The sequence below is a fragment of the Ornithorhynchus anatinus genome, chromosome 4 (assembly GCF_004115215.2).
Source record: "Ornithorhynchus anatinus isolate Pmale09 chromosome 4, mOrnAna1.pri.v4, whole genome shotgun sequence".
Classification (NCBI taxonomy): Eukaryota; Metazoa; Chordata; class Mammalia; order Monotremata; family Ornithorhynchidae; genus Ornithorhynchus; species Ornithorhynchus anatinus.
In genome coordinates, this window is record NC_041731.1 from 10859719 (window position 1) to 10881289 (window position 21571).

Sequence of the window (21571 nt, forward strand, 5' to 3'; positions counted from 1 at the left end):
TTAAGAAAAAAATAGTGGTTCCCTTCTAATGGCATATTCAACTTTCTTTGGAGAGAGTTACTTTTTTTTACTGGTATCTGTTAAGCGCCTATTGTGTGCCAGATACTGCACTAAGCGCTGGGGTAGAAACAAGCTAATCAGTTTGGACACTTTCCAAGTCCAAGTCCCACAGTCTTAATCCCCGTTTTACAGATGAGGTAACTGCGGCACAGAGAAGTTGAATGACTTGCCCAAGGTCACACAGCAGACAAGTGGCGGCGCCGGAATTAGAACCCAGGTCCTTCTGACTACCAGGACCATGCTCTGTCCACTAGACCACCCTAGTTGAGGTTCACCAATGCTTTTCAGGTCCTGGGGGACTACCATCTTCCATCGTCACATGAACGTAAGATGAAAAAAGTGACCTCGGTACTATTTCCGGATTTTTTCAGGAGCTGCAATTCGGTGATCTCGGGGCTGACCACAACAGGAGAGCTGAAGAAGAGGGCAAACTGCAATGTATGGCTTTGGAGGAATACAAATAATAAAAGGTGACTAAAAGCATTTTATTTACGGGAGGCGGAGGGGGGGAGGGGAAGCGGAGGGGTCCTCTGTGGAAAACCACAACCGATGTTGTCAGTACAGTGGGGAAGGGCTGGAAAAATTCTTTGCAGAGTGGGAGATTTCTTTCACGCTGTCTGCAAAATTGCTTTGGTGTCATGAGGAGAATCTCCTAATCTATTTAAGTGTCGACTCCCCTCTAGCTGGGTACTCTGGGTGGCTGGAACAAGAGGGAGCTCATATTCAGTCAGGCGGTCGTATTTACTGACTGCTTACTGTGTGCAGAGCACTGTACTAAACACTTGGGAGCCTACAATAGAACGATATGAGACCCATAACCTGCCCACAGTGAGCTTACAGTCGAGAGGTCCAGTCTAGAGGTAAGGTAACACAGGCAAAGTGCCTAGGTGGTGAAGGGATGCCCCTGACGGAGGCAGGGGCAGGGCAAGATTTTTGTCCTCACCAAGCAGTCACTCTCTCTGGGGCCTGTACAGCCAGCAGCACACTGGTTGTGACAGCAGTCGCTGGGTGACCTTCCCCGGCACCGGCCCGAACACTGCTGGGCACAGATGGTCTTGGTCACTGCAAGGGAGAAGAGGTCAGAGGTGAGCATTCATTCATTCAGTCGTATTTATTGAGCGCTTATTGTGTGCAGAGTGCTAGGCAGAGTACAAGAAACAGGCACATTCCCTGCCCACCACGAGCTTACAGTCTAGAGGGGAAGACAGACATTAATATAAATGAATAAATTACACACATAATAATGTTGGTATTTGTTAAGCGCTTACTATGTGCACAGCACTGTACTAAGCGCTGGGGTACGTTGGTATTTGTTAAGCGCTTACTATGTGCAGAGCACCGTTCTAAGCGCTAGGGTAGACACAGGAGAATCGGGTTGTGCCACGTGGGGCTCACAGTCTTAATCCCCATTTGACAGATGAGGTCACTGAGGCACAGAGAAGTTAAGTGACTTGCCCACAGTCACACAGCTGACAAGTGAAAGAGCTGCGATTCGAACCCATGACCTCGGACTCCATAGCCCGTGCTGTTTCCGCTGAGCCACGCTGCTTCTCAATGCACAGACATGCACATAAGTGCTTTGGGGCTGGGAGGGGGGATGAATAAAGGGAGCAAATCAGGGAGATGCAGAAGGGAGTGGGAGAAGAGGAAAGGAGGGCTTAGTCAGTGAAGGCCTCTTGGAGGAGAAGTGCCTTCAATAAGACTTTGAAGCCGGTGGGCAAAGCGTCTGTTGGATGTGAGGAGGAAGGGCGGTCCAGGCCAGAGGCAGGACGTGGGTGAGAGGTCAGTGGCGAGATAGACGAGATCAAGCTGACAAGAGCACCGGTGGAGATTGAAAATCTTGGAGCCATCCCCAGGCAGGATCTCACTATGGAGACGAGGGTGTTGTCCTCACATGCCCTAGGGAGTTGACGTCAACGGTCCACAGTGAAAAGGAAGAGTAAATAAATACTGTTTCCTAGCTGCCCAGCCTGAGTGCTGATTAAGGGTGGTGATCGTTAAGCACTGCTATGGGCCAAACACCGTACTAAGCGCTGAAGTAGATACAAGCTAATCAGGTGGGACCCAGTCCCTGTCCCACATGGGGCTCTCAGTCTAAGGGGGAGAACTGATTCTCAATCCCCAATTTACAGAGGAGAGAACTGAGGCACAGAGAAGCGACTTGCCTTAGGATTCACGGCAGGCAAGGGGAGGAGGCGGGATTAGAATCCAGGTCCCCCGACTTCCCGCCTGGGGTTCTTTCCACTAGGTCATGCTGATTACCCTGAGTTAGATACGGGCACTGGCACCTTGCCAGCAATTCCACAACTGAAGACAGAAGTGGAAATGATTTACTCTGGGAATCCTGATGAGAATACTATTAAATGATTCATCCGGCACTAGATCACGCTCATCCTCAACTGGGTTTCTTCGGGGGCCCACCAAGAAGTGATGCAATGATTGATTTGCATACTTTAGGGGCCACCAGAAGGGCCCTGGCCCACGCGTTCCCCTCTCATTTCCTCCTCCATCGGTTGCCATTGCCACATCCGCGGGTTGGCTGAGGGACGGGGGAGAGGTGAAGAGGGTAATGAAGTGGGTGGATGGTACAACGCCGCAAACCACAAGTGTGAATTTGGTGGGATGTTTCCTAAAGGAAAAGGCCAATCAATAGGACTATTTTCAAATTCAAATACCACAAGCAGGGAATGCCTACTCAGTTTGTGTACGCACACACGCACCCCCCCCCCCCGCCCCCAAATATGCACACTCAATCACTGCAGAGAATGCTAGGCACATGTATGTGAATGCAGAAAGCCAGCCTGAACTGAGGGTGTACGCACATCATCCTCACTGAGCATGGAAAGGTAGCAGATATAAGTGTGTACGAATACATCTCACTCAGTGCACACCCAGCAACAATCCACGTAAGAGGGAAGTGAGACGCCTGTGCCCATTTTACTGATGGCAAAATGGAAAGAGAGACACAAATGACTGTCCTCCCAGGTCAGAGGTGGAGATAATGTCGCATCTAATCATTTAACCAAAATGTTTCAGAATTAATCAGTTCTCACCACACAAATTGTTCTCCCTTATTTTTTTACTTTAGCACTCATGTTATTATCTTATGGATCTTCTTTTGGATCCTAAAGATTTTTTTTTGTTTCGTTTCCTTGTTTTTGTTTTTAAGAGAAGAGGAGGACAACCCCTAACTGGTATGGAGAACTTTTTTTTAATGGTATGTTTTTCAGTGCTTACTATGTGCCAAGCACTAAGCTCTGGGGTAGATATAAGTTGATAGGATTGGACACAGTCCCTGTCCCACAAAGGGTTCACAGTCTTAATCCCCATTTTACAGATGAGGTAACTGAGGCAAAGAGAAGTTAAGTGACTTGCCCGAAGACATAAAGTAAACAAGTGTCTCCCCCGATTAGACCGTAAGCCCGTCAAAGGGCACGGACTGTCTCTGTTACCGATCTGTACATTCCAAGCGCTCAGTACAGTGCTCTGCACATAGTAAGCGCTCAATAAATATTATTGAATGACTGAATGAAAGTGGCGGAGCCGAAATTAGAACCCAGGTCTTTTCGATTCCCAGGTCCGTACTCTATCCACCAAGCCAAGCCGCTTAGTTCCAAACCTAAGCTAAGTTTAAAAGAAATATGTTTGAATATTTTAAGGTATTCAGTGGTGTGCAGAGAGCATATAATACCTATACTCAGACAGCACCCAACTACCTTTCCTGTTAGAAACACTTTCAGATCCTTTTCAATTCAGGTTTGAAACTGAATTCGATTTGAGCCTTCCCTGCCTTCACTCTTTGGCATCTCTGGTGACACGACATTCCCACCCCGCAAGGGGAATCATTTTAAGATGGAGGAATATGGCGGGCTGAAGATAGAGTTTTGGGAAATGAAGATACCTCATGGGAGTTGCTGAGAAAGGCTAAACTTCAAGTACTAACTCACAGGGTGGATGGTGAACAACGCAGACTTTCATGTTTCCAACTAGGATTAACAGAATGATGGTGATGATCGGAGCACCATCTTGAATAGTAATAGCATCTTCCTTTTGAGCAGTTCAGTGCCTTCCACCTTAACTGCCCCACTTCCAGCCATCTTGACTATGAGTTCTTTGTACTCCTTATAAAAGGAGTAAGATTAGGGTTGCTTGTAGTTTTTCTCTATGATCTGTGATGATTAACTCTTTTCCCCAGGTCCCTTCTTTCCCAAACCACCTGAAAGGGGATCACGAAATGGTGGCCAGATGACATTTAGTCATTAAAGTTTCAGGACTAACATGGGATCATCCATAGACTTCAGGAGATTTCAGGCATCCTCAAAACAACTACTGACAGCTATCTGATTATCTAAAGAATTCGCAACTACAGCATACGTCCATCGGGGATGGAGGTTCATTGTTTTCCTATATCATCCACTGTGTTCATTTATAATACCATACTTACAAGTCTGACAGTTCTGTGGTCCCGGACCCCAGCAGCTTCCATTGGGACAATTAAGATCACATTTTGGACCTAAAACCAATTAAGAGAAGTTAAACTTGTGCAGTCAGTCATGAGAATCAGGGTTTCTGCTGAATCTGACCAATGTTGTAATTCCCAAGGATTTAAATAGCTCCAAACTTCAGAAGTGGGAGCACAGTAACCTTCTGTGGGAAGACAAAATAAATAGTTCCAGATAAATAAATGATCAAATAAACATATCGGCCTGTGCCCAGCCTTTGATTCATATACATAACTCTTGGCATCCATGTCTCTATCATATTTAATAGTTCCAAGAAGGTAAGGTTGAAGCAGTGTGGCCCAGTGGAAAAAAGTGGAAAAGGTCTGGGAGTCAGAGGACCTGGCCTCTAATCCTGGTTCTGCCAATTGCCTGCTGTTTGACTTTGGGCAACTCACCTCTCTGGGCCTCAATTTCCTCAACTTTAAAATGGGGACTCAGTACCTGTTCCCCTTTCTACTTAGACTGTGAACCCCATGTGGGACAGGTATTGTGTCTGACCCGATTAGCTTGTATCTACTCCAGAGTACTTGATGTATAGTAAGCACTTAACAAATACCATCATTATACAAGTACTACACGGAAGGTCTCAATGAACTCTTTCAATTCAAGCTCATACCAATCAACCATCTTGACTGATTTTTTTCCCTTCCCAATAGTGTTATTATGTTTAACATTTTCTTTATCGGCTATTTCACATCAAGGAAATGGGCTTCCTATAAAAACGAGGCTAGGTGCCCTTTCACCTCCTCCTGCCCCTTAAATAAACAACGTCAATGCCCGCGCCTACCTCCCAGCTGACGGATTCACTGTGGGCTAAAGCTTTTGGTTTCTCACGACAAATCAATCAATCAGCAGTATTTATTGAGCATTTACTTTGTGCTGAGCATTGTATAAAGCGCTTGGCAGAGTACAATAGAGTTAAGTACTCCTACTTAGACGCTGAGCCCCATGTGGTAATTTGACCCATAGTAAAAGCAACTAACAAGTACCAAAATAATAAGTACACATGATCTGTGCCTCGAGAAGTTTATAATCTAGTGGGTAAGTAGGGATGCTGTGAAGGGCGTAGAAGGTTGCCTAGTGGTACAGTAGCAGAAAACGAATATTTCTCCATGGTATTGCTTTTGCATGGTAGAAGAATGAAATGTGATGCAAAAAGATTTAAAGAAAAGGTCTGAAAGAATGCTATGATGGGGCCAGGAGCTCCTTGAAGGCAGGGATCATGTCTATCAACTTTAATATACTCTCTCAAGTGGCAAACAGTGCTTTAGACACATTAAGTCCTCAATAAATACCACTGATTGATTGGAATGGTTAAACTAAACTCTGAGCCCCAAATAGGTACAGATAGAAAAAACATTTCTTTAATTTTCCATCCAGCTTTGCCAATTGAGAAATACTTTGATCCTGAATTCCCCGGTGTGACTTCCTGCCAACTTTTATCAGCTTTTTCTTTGGCAGAGATGGTCTTCCGGGATGAATCGTGAGGTGCTGCCTGACTCATGCTCTGGGCAAAGAGCAGGAACCCCAACCAATTTTTGCATGGGCAGAGTGTGCACCCCCGCACCTGGAAGCAAGAGCCGGTGCTCGAGTCCAGAAGCTCCAGGTGCTACGTTAGCTCTTGTGTAATGTGCACTTTTAATTTAAAATAATACATTTTCACCTCCTCCATAAAAGGATGGTCATGCTATTTTTTCCACTTGAGATCATCTAATCCAATATCTAATTTGATCTGGACTTGGGCTTTATGAATAACAGGGGCTTTATAGAAACACTGTGCTAAGCCCTGGGGGAGATACAAGAAAATCAGATTGGACACGGTCCCTGTCCCACACTTTACCTTTCTCTGGTGCTTAGTACAGTACTCTGCACTTAATAGGAGCTTAATAAATGGGCAAATTATAATATGTCACAACACCACTAATGATAATTCCTCCTCTTCTAGCACTCTAATTCCTTCACCCTGTATTTCAGGAGTTGGGAGCAGTGAGAAGTTCTGTTGGGTACTTACATTTGTCCAGTTGGTTTTGATTGTCTATGGATATGTTGTTTAACTGTCCCGTGTTTACAATGTCTTTCCACTGGATTGTATCCATGTTGCACAGTGCAGGATTGTTGCTGAATCGCACACCACCAGTAAGGATTTCTGCCAAAGAAAAGCAAAAGTTAATGGCCAGAAGATTCTACTTTCTAACCTGCGCAAAAACACGAATTCCTTTCTATGTAGTTGCAGATTGGGAGACGAAGAGTAATATTTCTGCCAAACTGAACTAAAGACGAACACAGATACCCTTCACTTCACCATTCCAGGGCCCAAGTGCATTTTAACTTTTATCATATTGCCGGTGTCTTTTCCCCGATCAAACAGAAATATCCCTGGTGAATTTATAATAATGACGAGGGTGAGAGTAGCTTAACTTTTCACATGAAGATCTGAAAGCGTTTTTACAAATATTGATCTGTTCCGCTGATGCATTAGCTCTATCACTAACTTGCGAGCCCTTGGGCATGGAAGAAAGAATGGGGGGTAGGGGAGAGGCTGGGGAAACGTGCCATTACCTAATCTCTAGCAGGATAGGGCCGAATTGAGAGAGAACAATTTCTTGAGAGGAAACACCAGAATTCTCCCCCTCAAGCAAGCTACCTCACCATTACACCTCACCTAAGAGGTTTCTCATGGGCAGCTCCTTCAGTCCTGTTTTATTCATCCCATAATTGGATAAGACCGCCAGGGCAAAACCTTCGTAGAGCACGTTTCCTCGAATGATCTGCAGGTTTACCAATGGTATTGTCTCCACTGAGTTCAGCGCAATCAGTACGTAACCAGCAACCTCCTGGATGGTCTGGGGAAAATCAGAAATGACATATTAGACATCTGTTTGTTGATTTTCTTCTAAGGAGTTCAACGAGCTTATGGTCAGAGGAGGATGATATGAAAGAAGGGAACCTTTCTTTGTTTTCTAGGACTGAGAGGAACAATGAATGGCTAAGAAAGGGACCCAGATAACAACCAACGGATCCTAAATTCAGTTGAGGGTTGGGGAAAATTTTGGCTACTAAAAAGTTGGATAATGAAACTACGACAAATCCAGGTTACAGTGGGTTCTATTTTGGTATTTCAGTGGTTGCTGTGTGCAAGCACTATGGTAAATGCTGAAGATACACGATAATGAGAGGCAGCATGGCCTAGTGGATAGAGCATTGGCCTGGGATTCAGAAGGAGACCTGGGTTCTAATCCCAGCTGTGCCATTTTGGTCTCTGACCTTGGGCAAGTCGCTTAACTTCTCAGTTTCTCAGTTACCTCATATGTACAGTGGGGATTAAGACTGAGAGCCCCATGTGGGAAAGGGACTGTGTCCAACCTGATTAAATCGTATCTACCCCAGGACTTAGTACAGTGCCTGGCACAGAGTAAGCACTTAAAAAATACCACTAAAAATGAATAAATAATCAGATCTGGCCCTGATCCCTGTCCCACCTGGGGCTCACAATCTTAAGTGGTAGAGAGAACAGGGATGGTAGCCCAATTTTACAGATGAGGAGGTTTTTCTCACAGAGAACCACAGAACAACTGTTGGGTAAAACAAGCAATCACTAAAGCAGATTAGGCATGATCCTATAACCAGATGCAACACGCAAAGCCCCTCTGATTATCTTCAATCTACCCCAGTGCTTAGTGCTTGGCATATAGTAAACACACAATATGGCCACTATTTTTATTACACATGTCTGGTCTTTTGGAATAAGAGGTAAAAGTCCCCTATGTCATCCAAAGTTTCTGCCAAAAAGACTGGGATTATACTCTTCATAGGATCAACATCACAGTCCAAGTGGATGGTAGAATTCCTAAATAATAATAATAATTACATTAACAGTTGTCAGCCAGGTGACAGAATATGGACTGACCAACAGGAGAATTGCTCATTGTCATAGTAAATATGCATTTATTTGGAGGTCAACTCAACCCAGACTCTTTAAGTCACGTACCTGAACCATTTTGGGCTGAAAAATACATCCATTATATACTCACCTTCAGGAAGGACAGGTCATAATTCCTTTGCACATAGGTGATCTCCAGATTTCCAAGAACAACTTCACAGTTATTGTACATCCTTTGGAGGCTTAGAAAGTGGTCATCTAGAGTACCCAACTGGGTCAATTTATTTCCCGTGCCTTGGCAAACTGGAGAAGAAGAGAAAAGAACAAGAAGATGAATTCAGTTCCACATCACTGCTAAGAAGGAAGCTTAAATTCACACATTGGTATGATGAGAAAAGTGACAGTCTCATCATCATCTTAAGTATTTATTTCACACTAAACCCCTCTACATTACATTAAAAATCTAATGGTCAGTTGTGGCCCAGTTCCTATTGCTGACATTCCAAAATTTTAAATCAACCTGTGATCAAAGCTTGATCACTCCTTTTATCTATCATACCTCCCCTTGGGGGGAATTTCTGTTCTTCTGGTGCTCTCTCCTTTCCACTTCTTTCCCTTTCACTGAAGAATTTCCCAATGGGAAATTTCATTCTTTTCCTGCAACTGCCCAGTGAGGAATTCCCTCCCTCACTCCTCTCCTTCACTCCTCTACCCCCTTTTCCCTCTCTTTCCTCCACTCTCTCCTCCTTCTTTTCCCCATCCCTAGCTTTCCCTATGCCAATAGGAATTTCCAGAGCAGGTGACAGAACCAGGATTAGCACTCACCGATCCTCCTGGGGGCGGGGGACAGTAATCCCTTGAGGGCAGAAGGAAATGATCAGTGAGGAGGAGAGAGGTCAGTGTTTGGATTTGGGAATTCCTCAGTGGGAATGGTTGGTGAGGGGGAGTCCTTGGAAAGGAGGGACTGAGGCAGGTAAGTGAGGAATGAGGAGTGAGGAATGGGTGAGTGAGGGGAGGTGATTATCCAATGGGAATGGATTCATTTGAAAAAATAACTACCCTTTAATAATTAATTGGGCATCCACTGTGGTAAATATACACCAAATCTTAGATTCACCAAGCTGCATTCGTTCATTGGTATTCATTGAACACTTTCTGAGTGCAGAGCACTGTACTAAGAACTTGGGAGAGTACTAAACAACAGATCCGTAGACAGATAGCTATTAATTTTTTTCACGATACACAGCTTCTTTAATTCCTCCATGAATGGGTGAAAAGCCATGCCCTCAGTGATATTCAGTAAATAGCTGCCACAAAGACAGGGGTTCAGGAGAGGAAATTCCTACCTAGAAAAAGATAAGGGGAAGGATGGGCTTTTTCAAAGAGCGACCCCAGAGACACCACCAAGCGGCTCTTCAAATCTCCAGTACTAACACTACTGACGGGCTGTAGCCACCATCCTCTCACAGCCAGATTCAGACCCTAAAGCCAACTCTTTTGGGATTTTTGCTGGTAGCAACCAAGTCCCCCCTCATGAATTAGGCATTATAGGGGTGGGGGTCATAAAGGAAGGATCAGCGCAAACCATGGGAGTCAGAAGGACCTGAGTTCTAATCCCAGCTCTGCCTCATCTGCTGTGTGACCTTGGGAAAGTCACTTAACTTCTCTGTGCCTCAGTTACCTCATCTGTAAAATGGTGACTAAGATTGTGAGTCTTATGAAGGAGAGGGACTTTGCCCATCCTGATTATCTTGTATCTACCCCAGCGCTGAGTACAGTGCCTGGCCTGTAGTAAGCACTAAACAAATACTATAAAAAATGAATATGCACAAAAATGCAAGTATAGGAACATATATACAGATGCATAAATAGAAATGACTAAAAAACAGATATGCTTCCGTGATAAGAGCTTAATACTGTGCTCTGCCCACAGTAAGCACTCAAATGCTATTGACTGATTCACTGATAAATACAAGTGCTAAGGGTTCCGGGCGGAGTGGGGTGACAGCGAGAAATACAGCATTGTTGTCGCTTAGCGTAAATATTCTCTTTAGTGCCCCTTAATCATTTCAATTCTCTACATATTCATCAGCTACTTGGAATAACCTCAAAATGATTGCCATCGATTTCACTTTGAATCGAAAGTTCCAAATTCCAGTACCCATCATCTCAGTGAAGTCCAAACTCCACGTAGTCTTGCCTGAGGAAAACACCTGGGAATTCTGTTTAGTCAGAACCTTTGTGCCGAATCAGTAACTGCAGCTTTCAATTAATCAATCAATTCATTGAGCACTTACTGCATATAGAGCACTGTAAGAAGCACTTGGAAGAGTAAAATAGAGTATAATGAATCCATGGCCTTAAAGAGTTTACAGTCTAGCAGCAGAGACAGAAATGAAAATAAATAAATAAATAAATAAATAAATAAATAGGGGACATAAGTCAATAGAAAGATCTCATGTGCGCTTTGGGGAGGGTGGGGTGAGTAATTAAATGCAATGAGCTCCTAGTTTATCTTATTCAAATACTCTATCAAATTTGCTAAGCGGGCTAATAGATGAAATTGTAATCCAAATAGAAGTAGTCCAGAATAGAGAAGCATTTAGAGAATATTGTGTTTCAAAGGCTATTGGGATTTAAAGCCTTTTCCTAGACGAGAAGGAAGAAAGAACACAGGCCTGGAATTCGGAGATCCTGAGTTCTTATCCCAGGTCTGCTCCTTGTCAGCTGTGTAATTTTGGGCAAGTCATTTATCTTCTCTGTGCCTCAGTTACCTCATCTGTAAAAGGGGGATTAAGACTGGGATTCCTATGGGGGATAGGGTCAGTGTCCAACCCAATTATCTTGTATCTTCCCAGTGCTTACTACAACGCCTAGCACACAGTAAGTGCTTAACAAACACCATAAAAAATACAGGTGCCTCTAGGAAAACATTTCATATATTACCTACTTAGCTCATCCACTAAATGCCTAAGGGGAGGGAGAGTGAGAGGTAGAGTCTCTGTAGGATAGCTTTGTCCAACATAGAGAATGGCTAAGATTGAACACTAACGCATTCATGATTATGTGGGATATTTACATTAAGGAAAAACACCACACTGGACAATAATAACTTTCTGATAGACGGATGGAAAAATTAATATTAAACTGATGTTTCACTGTCCCCTATTTTAGGAAAGTGGTGAGAGAGGCTCTAGTTAAAGAATGTTTTATTTTTAGCAAAAGGATGGTATTAAAGCATTTCCACATGACTAGACAGTGTTTCAGAATAGAGTAGGGAAAAAGCTTTCTTCCAATAATTCCCAGGTTTCTTTTATGGAGACAAAACTGAAATGATCCTCTGTATCATAGTGCAAATGTGTGAAACAATTCATATTTAAACAGAGCAATTTAACAGTGTGTATCTAATGAAATGTGCTTTGGGGATTTAAAAATTGGTCTCATCTGGTGCTATGTTGACTATCTTTTTGTGATCTATTCAGGAGTAAAAGGAATTGCCATACAATGGTAATTCTAAAATTTGGCCTTGCTAACCTTCTGATGAACGGATGGATGAACAACACCTACAATTTCAGCACCAAATTCTCTCCCTGTGCCTCTTTTTTCTTCTGTGGGAGTGTGCCACTGTGGGTTAATGCTAGCTTTTTAATCAGAAAAAGGAAATCTCCTAGAGATGAATTTGCTAAGATTGTTAGTCAACAGAATCATTTTCATTAATCACATCATATTCTGGTAAAAAGCCAGAAAACCTCATTTCCCAGTTTCATTCCCAATGTCAGTGCCCACAGTTCTCCTATGAGTGATTGTAGGAGTAGATCATGCTGACAATGGGCATAAAAATCTGTAGTCTAAATTACCTTTAGTATGGTAATTGGCTGTATTTCAAATGGAAATGTTTTTCCTATACAGTGCTTGATTAAAGGAAAATTTTGATAGAATAAAACTGTTTCAACTCCAGTTCAGATATTTATCATTCTCTATCAATAGAGAGAAGCAGCATGGCCTAAGTAGACAGAGCACGGGCCTGGGACTTAGAAGGTCATGGGTTCTAATCCCGGCCTCACCACTTGTCTGCTGTATGACCTTGGGCAAATAACTTCACTTTTCTGGGCCTCAGTTACCTCATCTGAAAAATAGGGATTAAGACTGTGAGCCCCATGTGGAAAACCTACCTTGTATCTACCTCAGCATTTAGAACAGTGCTTGGCACATAGTAAATGCTTAACAACTACCATTATTATTATTATTCCACCACCAGATAAAGGATCTAAGAATTCCATAATCTTAGTTGGTTTTCATACTCATCCACTTGACCTCTTTTGGCTCTTGTGGGGTATTGGGAAGGAGGCATTTATCAGCAGAGTATCCGTCTGAGCTACTGGGCTACTATATTCTAGGCACACTTAGCACTTAGCCGAACTTCTACAGGCCATTTTATGAAATCTCTTCCAGGGCTGAAATCCTGACAGTTGTCTGAAGACCGGATTAGGCAATCCCAGCAGGCATTTTGAAAGGAACAAAATTACTAGCTGCACATGCAACTGAAACAGGAATGTGGAAGAAATGTATGCTTTTCCACCACTATCTCTGCCTTCATTTGGAGGTTTGTCACAGATACACGTTCATTACTTCTTCAGAATTATCATCCTGACTTTGCATTAAAAATAGCATTAATTCATGAATAAATGCCAATGCAATATGCAGATATGCCACTGCAATACTACGATCGGAATAGATCAGCACCTTCCCAGGGAAAGGTCAGTGTAAACATACAAGGCATTTCAGCTAACTGGTTTTAGTATTTAGTTTCACACTACTTCTTGGGAAACTGTTAACTGATCCTAGCATGGGTAGAGAGAGGTATTAATCTGAAAAAAAAAAATAGGCAGCCACTAATTCTGTATTTCCAACCCTGCTATTAGAACGACATGTTTAGACAAGTGCAGTAAAACAAAGAGGCTTTGGTTTGTTTTGCAGCTAAAGCTCTGTTCATACTGCCCTTTGAACACCAAAATTACTGGGAGAGTGAGGAAATAAGGCCCCTGGCTTTGGGCATTGAACACAGAATTGGCTAGTTTCTCAGCTACTTATTTAGAGCAGTCGTGGAGTTTGCAGGCAACAAATGGGTTCAAAGCCAATAACTGGCCCCAAAGATTCCAGGCCTAGCGATAGTTGGTGAACTTGCCAGGAAGCATTTTCAGCTCTACAAATGTGTACTCTGGGTTTCTAGATTTCATTCCCTGTGAAGACTTTCTTTAGCAGAATCTATGAAATATTTGCCGTTAGTAACATGATGGGGCTCTGAAACCGACGTCACTTATGAGCCAGGAAATTGTCCTGAAAATGACAAGCTATGTACTTTCTGACATCTTTACTGGGGTTTTGGTATTGTATTTTTGGTATTTTTTTTTTCTTGGTATATGTTTTCTTCATGAGGCAATACTGGCTGGGGAGCCCATTTTTTTTTTTAAATGAATGATATTTGTTAAAGAACTTACTATGTGTCAGGCATTGTACTACGCACTGGGGTAGACAACTCAGTTCAAGGGGTTTGAAATTACTCATATAATACAAGTTTGATAGGGTTAGAGAGCAGTGATGTGTAACTTCTCACATATTAGCTGGTCTTCATGTTTAAAGTTGGTGCTACGGATGATCACAGCTAGGCAAGTGACCCCTTGGACCAACAACACACGTAAAGAATCCTGCACCAGGAAATGCTACACCCAACTTAAGATGTTCATTGGCAACACAGAGTTTAATGCTGTCACCATATTCTGCTACCTACGCAGCTCACTGTTCTTTAATGCACAGATAGACAAGGACATAGAAATTCAAAGAATAACAGTACAACTTTTGGGAGACACACATATACAGATATCAGGCTTCGGAACAAATTGAAGGGTTACAAAGCTTCTTCACTGGATTAACATGGACATCAAATCTAGCTAATCACAGATTCAGAAACATATCCCCTTAGGCCCTACTCAACTTCATTGGCAGTGGCTATAATGGTGCATTTTAAATGGAGCATATGAAAAGAGAGAGGACACAACAAATATTTTAGCAATAGAATTAAGCAGTCTCAAACAATGTGCTATAGCAGGAGACCTCTGGAAGACAACTGTGGCAAAGAGACCAGCTGGAATTCAGGAGAGGGATTGCTCTCCAAAAGCAAAGGTTTTGAAAAGATAATAAAACCAGAAACCAATTTGAATACAGCAATAGATGTTGCTGGTAGAAAACACATCAGTCTGACAATGGGCAACCTTTGCATGTGGGAGGTTGCACGGTCTAGTGGAAGGAGCACAGGACTAGGAGTCAGAAGACATGGGTTCTAGTCCTGGCTCTGCCACTGGCCTTCTATATGACCCTAGGAAAGTCACTGAACGCCTCTGAACCTCAGTTTCCTCATCTGTAAAATGGAGACAAAATGCTTGTTATTCTTCCCTCCTACACTGTGGGACAAAGGACTGTGATAATATCTACTCCAGAGTTTAAAGCTATTAAGCACTTAATAAAGTATCACCATAATAATTAATATAAATTATATTATATAGAGAGTAAAATAGATGTTCCACTATACAGGCTTTGTAGCCACACCAGTTACATTGGATTTACACAAGCGGCACTAATATAGAAGCTCTATAGAAAGCACAGTGCTATATATATTTTGTAATCACTAGTGTGCTTGCAATTAAAATGAAGTGAGTCCCTCTAAATGTGAGCAAATAATAGCAATGGCTTTCATTCTTCTTTGAAAGAAAATTTTCACAGAAAAGAAAAAAGCAAAGCTCCTGCGGTCCTATGCCGACCAGAGAGGGATTACTTTTTCTTGAAGTGACTGAAATTCAGAGCATCACTTACTCCCTCCGCCTGCCCCTAGATCTGCTTGCTTTCTAAATCTAGGAGTTGAACAGGGGAGCAGCAGAGAAGGGGGAGCCCTCTCTCTCTGAGGTAGGACTGCTGTGTCAGTGAAATGCTGGGGTGTGCGTGGGTCGGGGGAGGAGGGTGCTTTACATTGCCCAACAGGAAAGGGGTTGCTACATCACATCTGAGGCTCCTAGGAGTGAATTGTTCCAACGTCTTCCATGCAAAACAGTAAGCATTCTGTGCAAGCTTCTTCATGAAATTCAAAATAACCACAGAGACTTTTTAAATATCGCTAAGGGCCCTTATACATTTTGATGACTGCTATTTACATCAGCAATCTGGGAATAAACTCCTTTATAAGTAAATGATTTTTTAATCTTCATTGCCCTGGTGGCAATGAATCAGCAAATATCTAAAAATAATAAGCTAAAGGCTTTGAGTGTGATACTGTTGTAAAAACTGTCAACAAGTACTCACATTCTGGTTGAACACTCAACTGAAAGAGACTGCCCTGAACTACAATGCTAATTCTTTCACGGATGGGTATTTCACCCTTTGACATGGCTGCCATTTTTCATTTTCACTTTAATGAGTTTATACTTTGAAAACATTATGTTCCTTAGTATCTACAGTTATAATTATGACAGACACTGTGTGGAGTCTCAAATACCTTCTTTTGTCTTTTGATGACCATTCATGAGTGCCCACAACTCAAATGCCAAATTACATTAATTTCATAGAACCAAGCATTCCTATATACTCATTGCTTCTCAATGGAAATTAATACACAAAAATGCTAAAAAAATCTTAACTGCAAATAAAATCTCTTATTTTGTATTTACGTACCTATGTGGTCACTGTGTCTCTTACACAGAATTAAAAATAGAATTAAGATTGGGATCATAACAAGAATAATTTTCTAATGAAAAAACCTCCAGGTATCAGGTATGTAAATTAGCCCCAAATTACCCTGCTCCCCTCTGGAGAACAACGTTTACGTCTCTCACATCCCAAATTGAGATTTTTAAAAATAATATTACTCTGCGTAATCTGCACGTGCTGTATATAGAAGCCACGTTTCTACAGCTCGTTATTGGTAGGGAATGTGTCTGCTCACTCTGTTGTATTGGACTCTCCCTGTTCAGTGCAGTGCTCTCTCTGCACATGTAAGTGCTCAATAAATACCATCGATTGATTGATATATCTTTCTACTGGGATTGGAAAATGGGGGATGCTGTCGGCAGTGAGATTTTAGCCAGGGATGCAAATGTGGCTTGGTAAAACCGAAGCGTGACCGATAATCCCGACTACGTTAATAATGTTGGTATTTGTTAAGCGCTTACTATGTACAGAGCACTGTTCTAAGCGCTGGGGTAGATAGAGGGTCATGAGGTTGTCCCACGTGAGGCTCACAGTTAATCCCCATTTTACAGATGAGGTAACTGAGGCACAGAGAAGTGAAGTGACTTGCCCACAGTCACACAGCTGACAAGTGGCAGAGCTGGGAGTCGAACCCATGACCTCTGACTCCGAAGCCCCGGCTCTTTCCCACTGAGCCATGCTGCTTGTGGACATTCAAGGATTGTCTCATGGTGCAATTCTTCACTATCTGTAGTCTCTGACAGGACCCGATTGGCTCTGAAGAACTGCCCAGGAAATTCCCAGTGTGAAGGGTTGAGAGCAAGCACCTGGAAGAAGCGGAGCAGCGGCCTGCGACTGGGAAACTCTTCTAACTCCCGGATGCCAATCTCCAGCCGCCTCGGAGACTCGGCTGGCTTTGGTGAAACAAGCTGGCACCGGCTGACTTTGATTTTCCCGATACCTCAATGGGCTGGTGTGTCCCTATTTTTGGTGCTGTTGCAATAACTACTCTGAAAGAGGGATGCAGGGGCTGTGGTAAATCCAAAATATATCCTACTCATTCGGGACGTTAGCACTTACAATTGCTCTATAGGTCTGCAGTTTGCTACACTAGATTATAAACTCCTTGAGGACTGTGATCAGGTCTAGACTGTAAGCATGTTGAGGGCAGGGAATGTGTCTAACTCTCTTGTATTGTAATAACTGTCACATTTGTTAAGCGCTTACTATGTGTCAAGCATTTGTCTAAGCGCTGGAGTAGATACAAGGTAATCAGGATGAACACAATCCCTGACCCACATGAGGCTCGCTCTCCCAAGCTCTCAGTTCAGTGCTCCGCACAGAGTGAGTGCTCAATAAATACCACTGATTGATTGACGTCAACCAACTCTATTGTACTGAATTTTCCCAAGTGAGCCCAGTAAAAGCTCAATGAATACCAGTGACTGATGGATGCCATATTAGCCTCACCCCCTGCCTGTGTATGTAACCTGATCAACTTGTATCTACCCTAGCACTTAGACCAGTGCTTGACAAATAGTGACGAACAAGTACCATAATTAATCGTCTCCCAAGGGCCTGCTGGTGTTCTTTACCTAGTTCACTGTCTCTGTCTTTGTAACAAGAGTAACGTCTTGTTAAGTAGGATAATTCAGGACCAACCCCGAACTCAATCACCAGTGAAGATTCTTGACTGCATCAAATATAAGGTTTCCTAGCGGCAGGGAAGTGCATAAACCTCAATCTTCTCAATGCTAGATGCCAGTCCTAAGTAATCTGCTGATTCTGAAATGCCATTCTTAATCATCGATAGTTTTTCTTGCATTTGGGGCACTGGCGAACATTGTAGAGCCCTGCTTAATGATTATCAAAGATTTTTGATAATGCCTGTGTGTTTAACTTCGTTATACCTAGAAAATACAATCTCCGAAGGTTAGGCAAATTCTAAATGCAATTAATGTTTCCCACCCCAAGCCTTAATGTTTGCACTTCTAGTTCTGGGGTGAGTGCATAAGACGGAAAGAAGATAGTGGTGATTCTGAGGAGAGTCCACTAAATGTCTTCTACATTCTGGTGACCTGGGTTCAACTTGTGCTATTTTCTCCAAATACCCAATCACCTTGTATCAACTCCAGTGATTAGTTCAGTGTCTGGCACATAATAATGATAATAATGATGGTATTTAAGTGCTTACTATGTGCCAAGCACCGTCTAAGGGCTGGGGTAGATACAAGGTAATAAGGTTGTCCCACAAGGGGCTCACAGTCTTAATCTCCATTTTACAGATGAGGTAACTGACGCACAGAGAAGTTGAGTGACTTGCCCAAAGTTTCACACCTAAGTGGCAGAGCTGGGATTAGAACCCACATCCTCTGACTCCCAAACCCGGGCTCCTTCCACTAAGCCACGCTGCTTCACCTAGTAAGCACTTAACAAATACCACAATTATTATTATGCTAGAATTTTGAAAGATGGAGGGCCTTCCTATGTATAATGAATACAACTCAACAATTACCCAAAAGCATTACTAATTTATAGATTAAAAAAAATGAAAGCATTTTCCTTATTTGCTTCATGGAAATTCTAAAGAGGCTGTCTGATGGTACTTAATGAATCACGCCAGTAATTTCAAATTCTCTGCTTTTCGTTTGGTGGAGAGCTGAAAAACCCTATAATTATCTGGATAGGATGCTCTCTTTTTAGTTTTTCTCTCAAATATTGGTTTGGGATAGAGGAGAACAAAAGGAAGATACCGTATTACAATACATTTATAAAAAATACAGAATTGATACTGTACATCTGTTGTGGCTATTATAATAGTCTATAATTTGATCTGATCTACATAAAGATGGAAGAGACACTTTAAATAAGAACTAACTGCACAGTATGAATGGCTAATACAGTATTCATGGTTTAAAGAAAATGCCAGAAGGGAGAATAAGCTGAGCGAATTAACCCTGTCTCTGCTTTGAGCATTTGCACAGTTCAGTCTTTAGAAAGCCCTTTGTAAAATACACAGATGATTCACGACAAAAGACCATGAAGCAGGATTCTTGAAACATACTTTTCTCTAGAAAGTCATGAATTTTCTAAAAAGTTAAGCCTTATATCTAGAGATACCCAAATATCTACCAAACTCTTGAAAGAACTGAAAACAGTAAAATAGTCAAAAGCAATAACAGCAGCAATCTGAGAGATAGCGTGATCTAGTGGAAGGAGCACGGGCCTGGGAGTCAGAAGATCTGAGTTCTAATCCCAGCTCTGCCAATTGCTTGCTGGGTGACCTCGGGCAAGGCACTTAAATTCTCTGTGCCTCGGTTTCGTCAACTGTAAAATGGGGATTCAATACCTGTTCTCCCTCCTACTGTGAGCCCCATGAGGGAAAGGGACCGTGTCCAACCTAACTGGCCTGTACCTACCCCAGAGCCCAGAACAGTGTTTGACACATAGTAAGAGCTCAACAAGTACCATAAAAACAGAAAATCTCCCACATACCCACCGATAGCTTCGGTGAGGAAAGGCCACTCAAGCCCCAGGCTCGTCTCTTGCAGCAGCCAAGAACTGTGTCTTTCCCTCAAGGATCCTGAAAAGGCTTCACAAAAGCGTCCTGTGCAATACGACCTTTGACAGTGTTTTCGCAAAAACAGCAGCTCTCATAACCACATCAGCCGATCATTTTCTCCAATCTGAACCAACCTCACTGACCTCTGAGAAGATTGATATTGGCAAGTGGAACCTCTCTGAAACAATTAAGGTGGCCAGTCATCCAGTTTTATATGTGACAGCCCAGGATTCAGCCGGTTTGTCCCTGTTTGTCTATTACTGATACAGCGCGGGATGCCTTTACGTCTAGTTTTCAGCACCCACTCTCCCACTGCCATGACGGTCGCCGCGTTCTGTGACTCAGAAAGGGCATCCATGTTCTAGGGGAGGCTCGGAGCAGCAGAGGAGGTTCAAGGCGTCCTCTGGGAAATCCTCGAGGTTGAGGTGGCCTCACATAGATTTGGCAAAATGGTGCACATGACTTCATATATTTATGCTGCTGTTCTGCCCGATCTCTGCGAGGGCTTTCAATAATCACCGTAGAAACGGCATATACTGTTCTTCAAGGCTGGGCTTTGAAAGGCGCTAAAAACATAATGATGTTTGATTTTAAATGGGCCAGTTTCAACATCCGGGGAATCTGGAGCTGTTTCCTTTATCTACCAAGTCCATGTAGCTCAGTCCATGTACTTACTAAGCTGGGTCCCTTCACCACTTCCTGGGCCAATTAATATAACTTTATTAGGGAAGCCCCAATTCTAGATAGGAGAAGAGGGTTCAAAATTCTTGGCTGTTCCGGTCAGCTTCAATTATTTTGCTGCTGTAATGGATTGGGCTCTATAGGGAGAGATTCCAGGCCAAGACATATGGCCTTTCACCAAAGAAATGATCATTTCCTATGTAGTAGAACTCAGATCACTTTCCTTTTTTCTTTGGTAATGACCCCGGTCCTGTGACTTTTGAGAACTCAGAGAGACTCAAAGGAAGGCCATGGTAGGGTTAGCATGCTTTTGAGATAGCTTATCGTCATGAAATTCCCTTTAAGCAATAGTCTGTCTTTATAGTATCTAGAACATGAGGGTGTGCCTCCTCTTCCTCCCTTAGGATGTCCAGAAAGGTGATCTGGACCTTGTAGGGCTGGATGGATTTTCAAAAGTCTCCCAGACCAACCCCTTCATGGCCTAACTGGCAGAACGATGGAAAAAAAAAAAAAAAAAACTTGGGTAAGAACTCCAGGGTGAAAGATTCCACCATATCTTCCTTGGCAGCCTAATTGAGTATCTAATCCTCCTTCTAGTCAGGAATTTGAGGGAGAACACAGGGTCATGTTCTACATTTTCAAGGTTGATTTCGGATCTTAGGTACACACCACTGATTGATTACCTCAATGACTATATGACTTTATGGATTTCTAAGAGTCACTGAGCGCAAGGACGATTCCTTTAAATGGGAGAAATCCGTACTCTGCAGACCAGCATTAAGATGGCTTTGTTATTATTTAGCATTTTCTGAATGCTGACAAAGCACCAGCTACTGGAGAGAATGGAAAGAGAGGAAATTCATATATTTCTATTCTGAAGTGCTTCTTGAGGACTATTGAATTTTCCTATAAATGGAAACATATTAAGCGATTTGGGCTTTTTCCTTCAGGAAACAGCATGAATAAGCAACTCCTAAACCCTTGACCAGGGTTGTGCTCTACATTTCTATCCAAGCAGCTGTGGAACCATTGCTTACTCACTAATCCCTTCATCTAGGAATTCTTTTGACGTGAAAACACCATTTCCTTTTCCAAAGGTCTGTCATCCATAAACTTGCAGAAATACTGCTTACACCCTTTCATCAGTTACAA

The 21571-nt window shown here is 42.7% G+C and overlaps 1 protein-coding gene across 6 annotated transcripts in view; it reads right to left on the reverse strand.

Annotated features, from left to right (window-relative positions):
- Nucleotides 1-21571, reverse strand: part of EGFR (epidermal growth factor receptor) — a 298096-nt gene that overhangs the window by 60714 nt on the left and 215811 nt on the right. For 4 of the 6 annotated variants that reach the window (XM_029062043.2, XM_029062046.2, XM_029062042.2 and 1 more), the window contains 5 exons: nucleotides 8594-8745; nucleotides 7225-7405; nucleotides 6574-6708; nucleotides 4505-4573; nucleotides 1004-1122 (listed from right to left, as the gene is read on the reverse strand). In XM_029062043.2, coding sequence (XP_028917876.1) covers nucleotides 1004-1122; nucleotides 4505-4573; nucleotides 6574-6708; nucleotides 7225-7405; nucleotides 8594-8745 — 656 coding nt within the window. Of the gene's footprint in view, nucleotides 1-1003; nucleotides 1123-4504; nucleotides 4574-6573; nucleotides 6709-7224; nucleotides 7406-8593; nucleotides 8746-19671; nucleotides 19754-21571 lie in introns of those variants that run through there. The other 2 variants (XM_029062045.2, XM_029062044.2) reach the window with 2 other exon arrangements.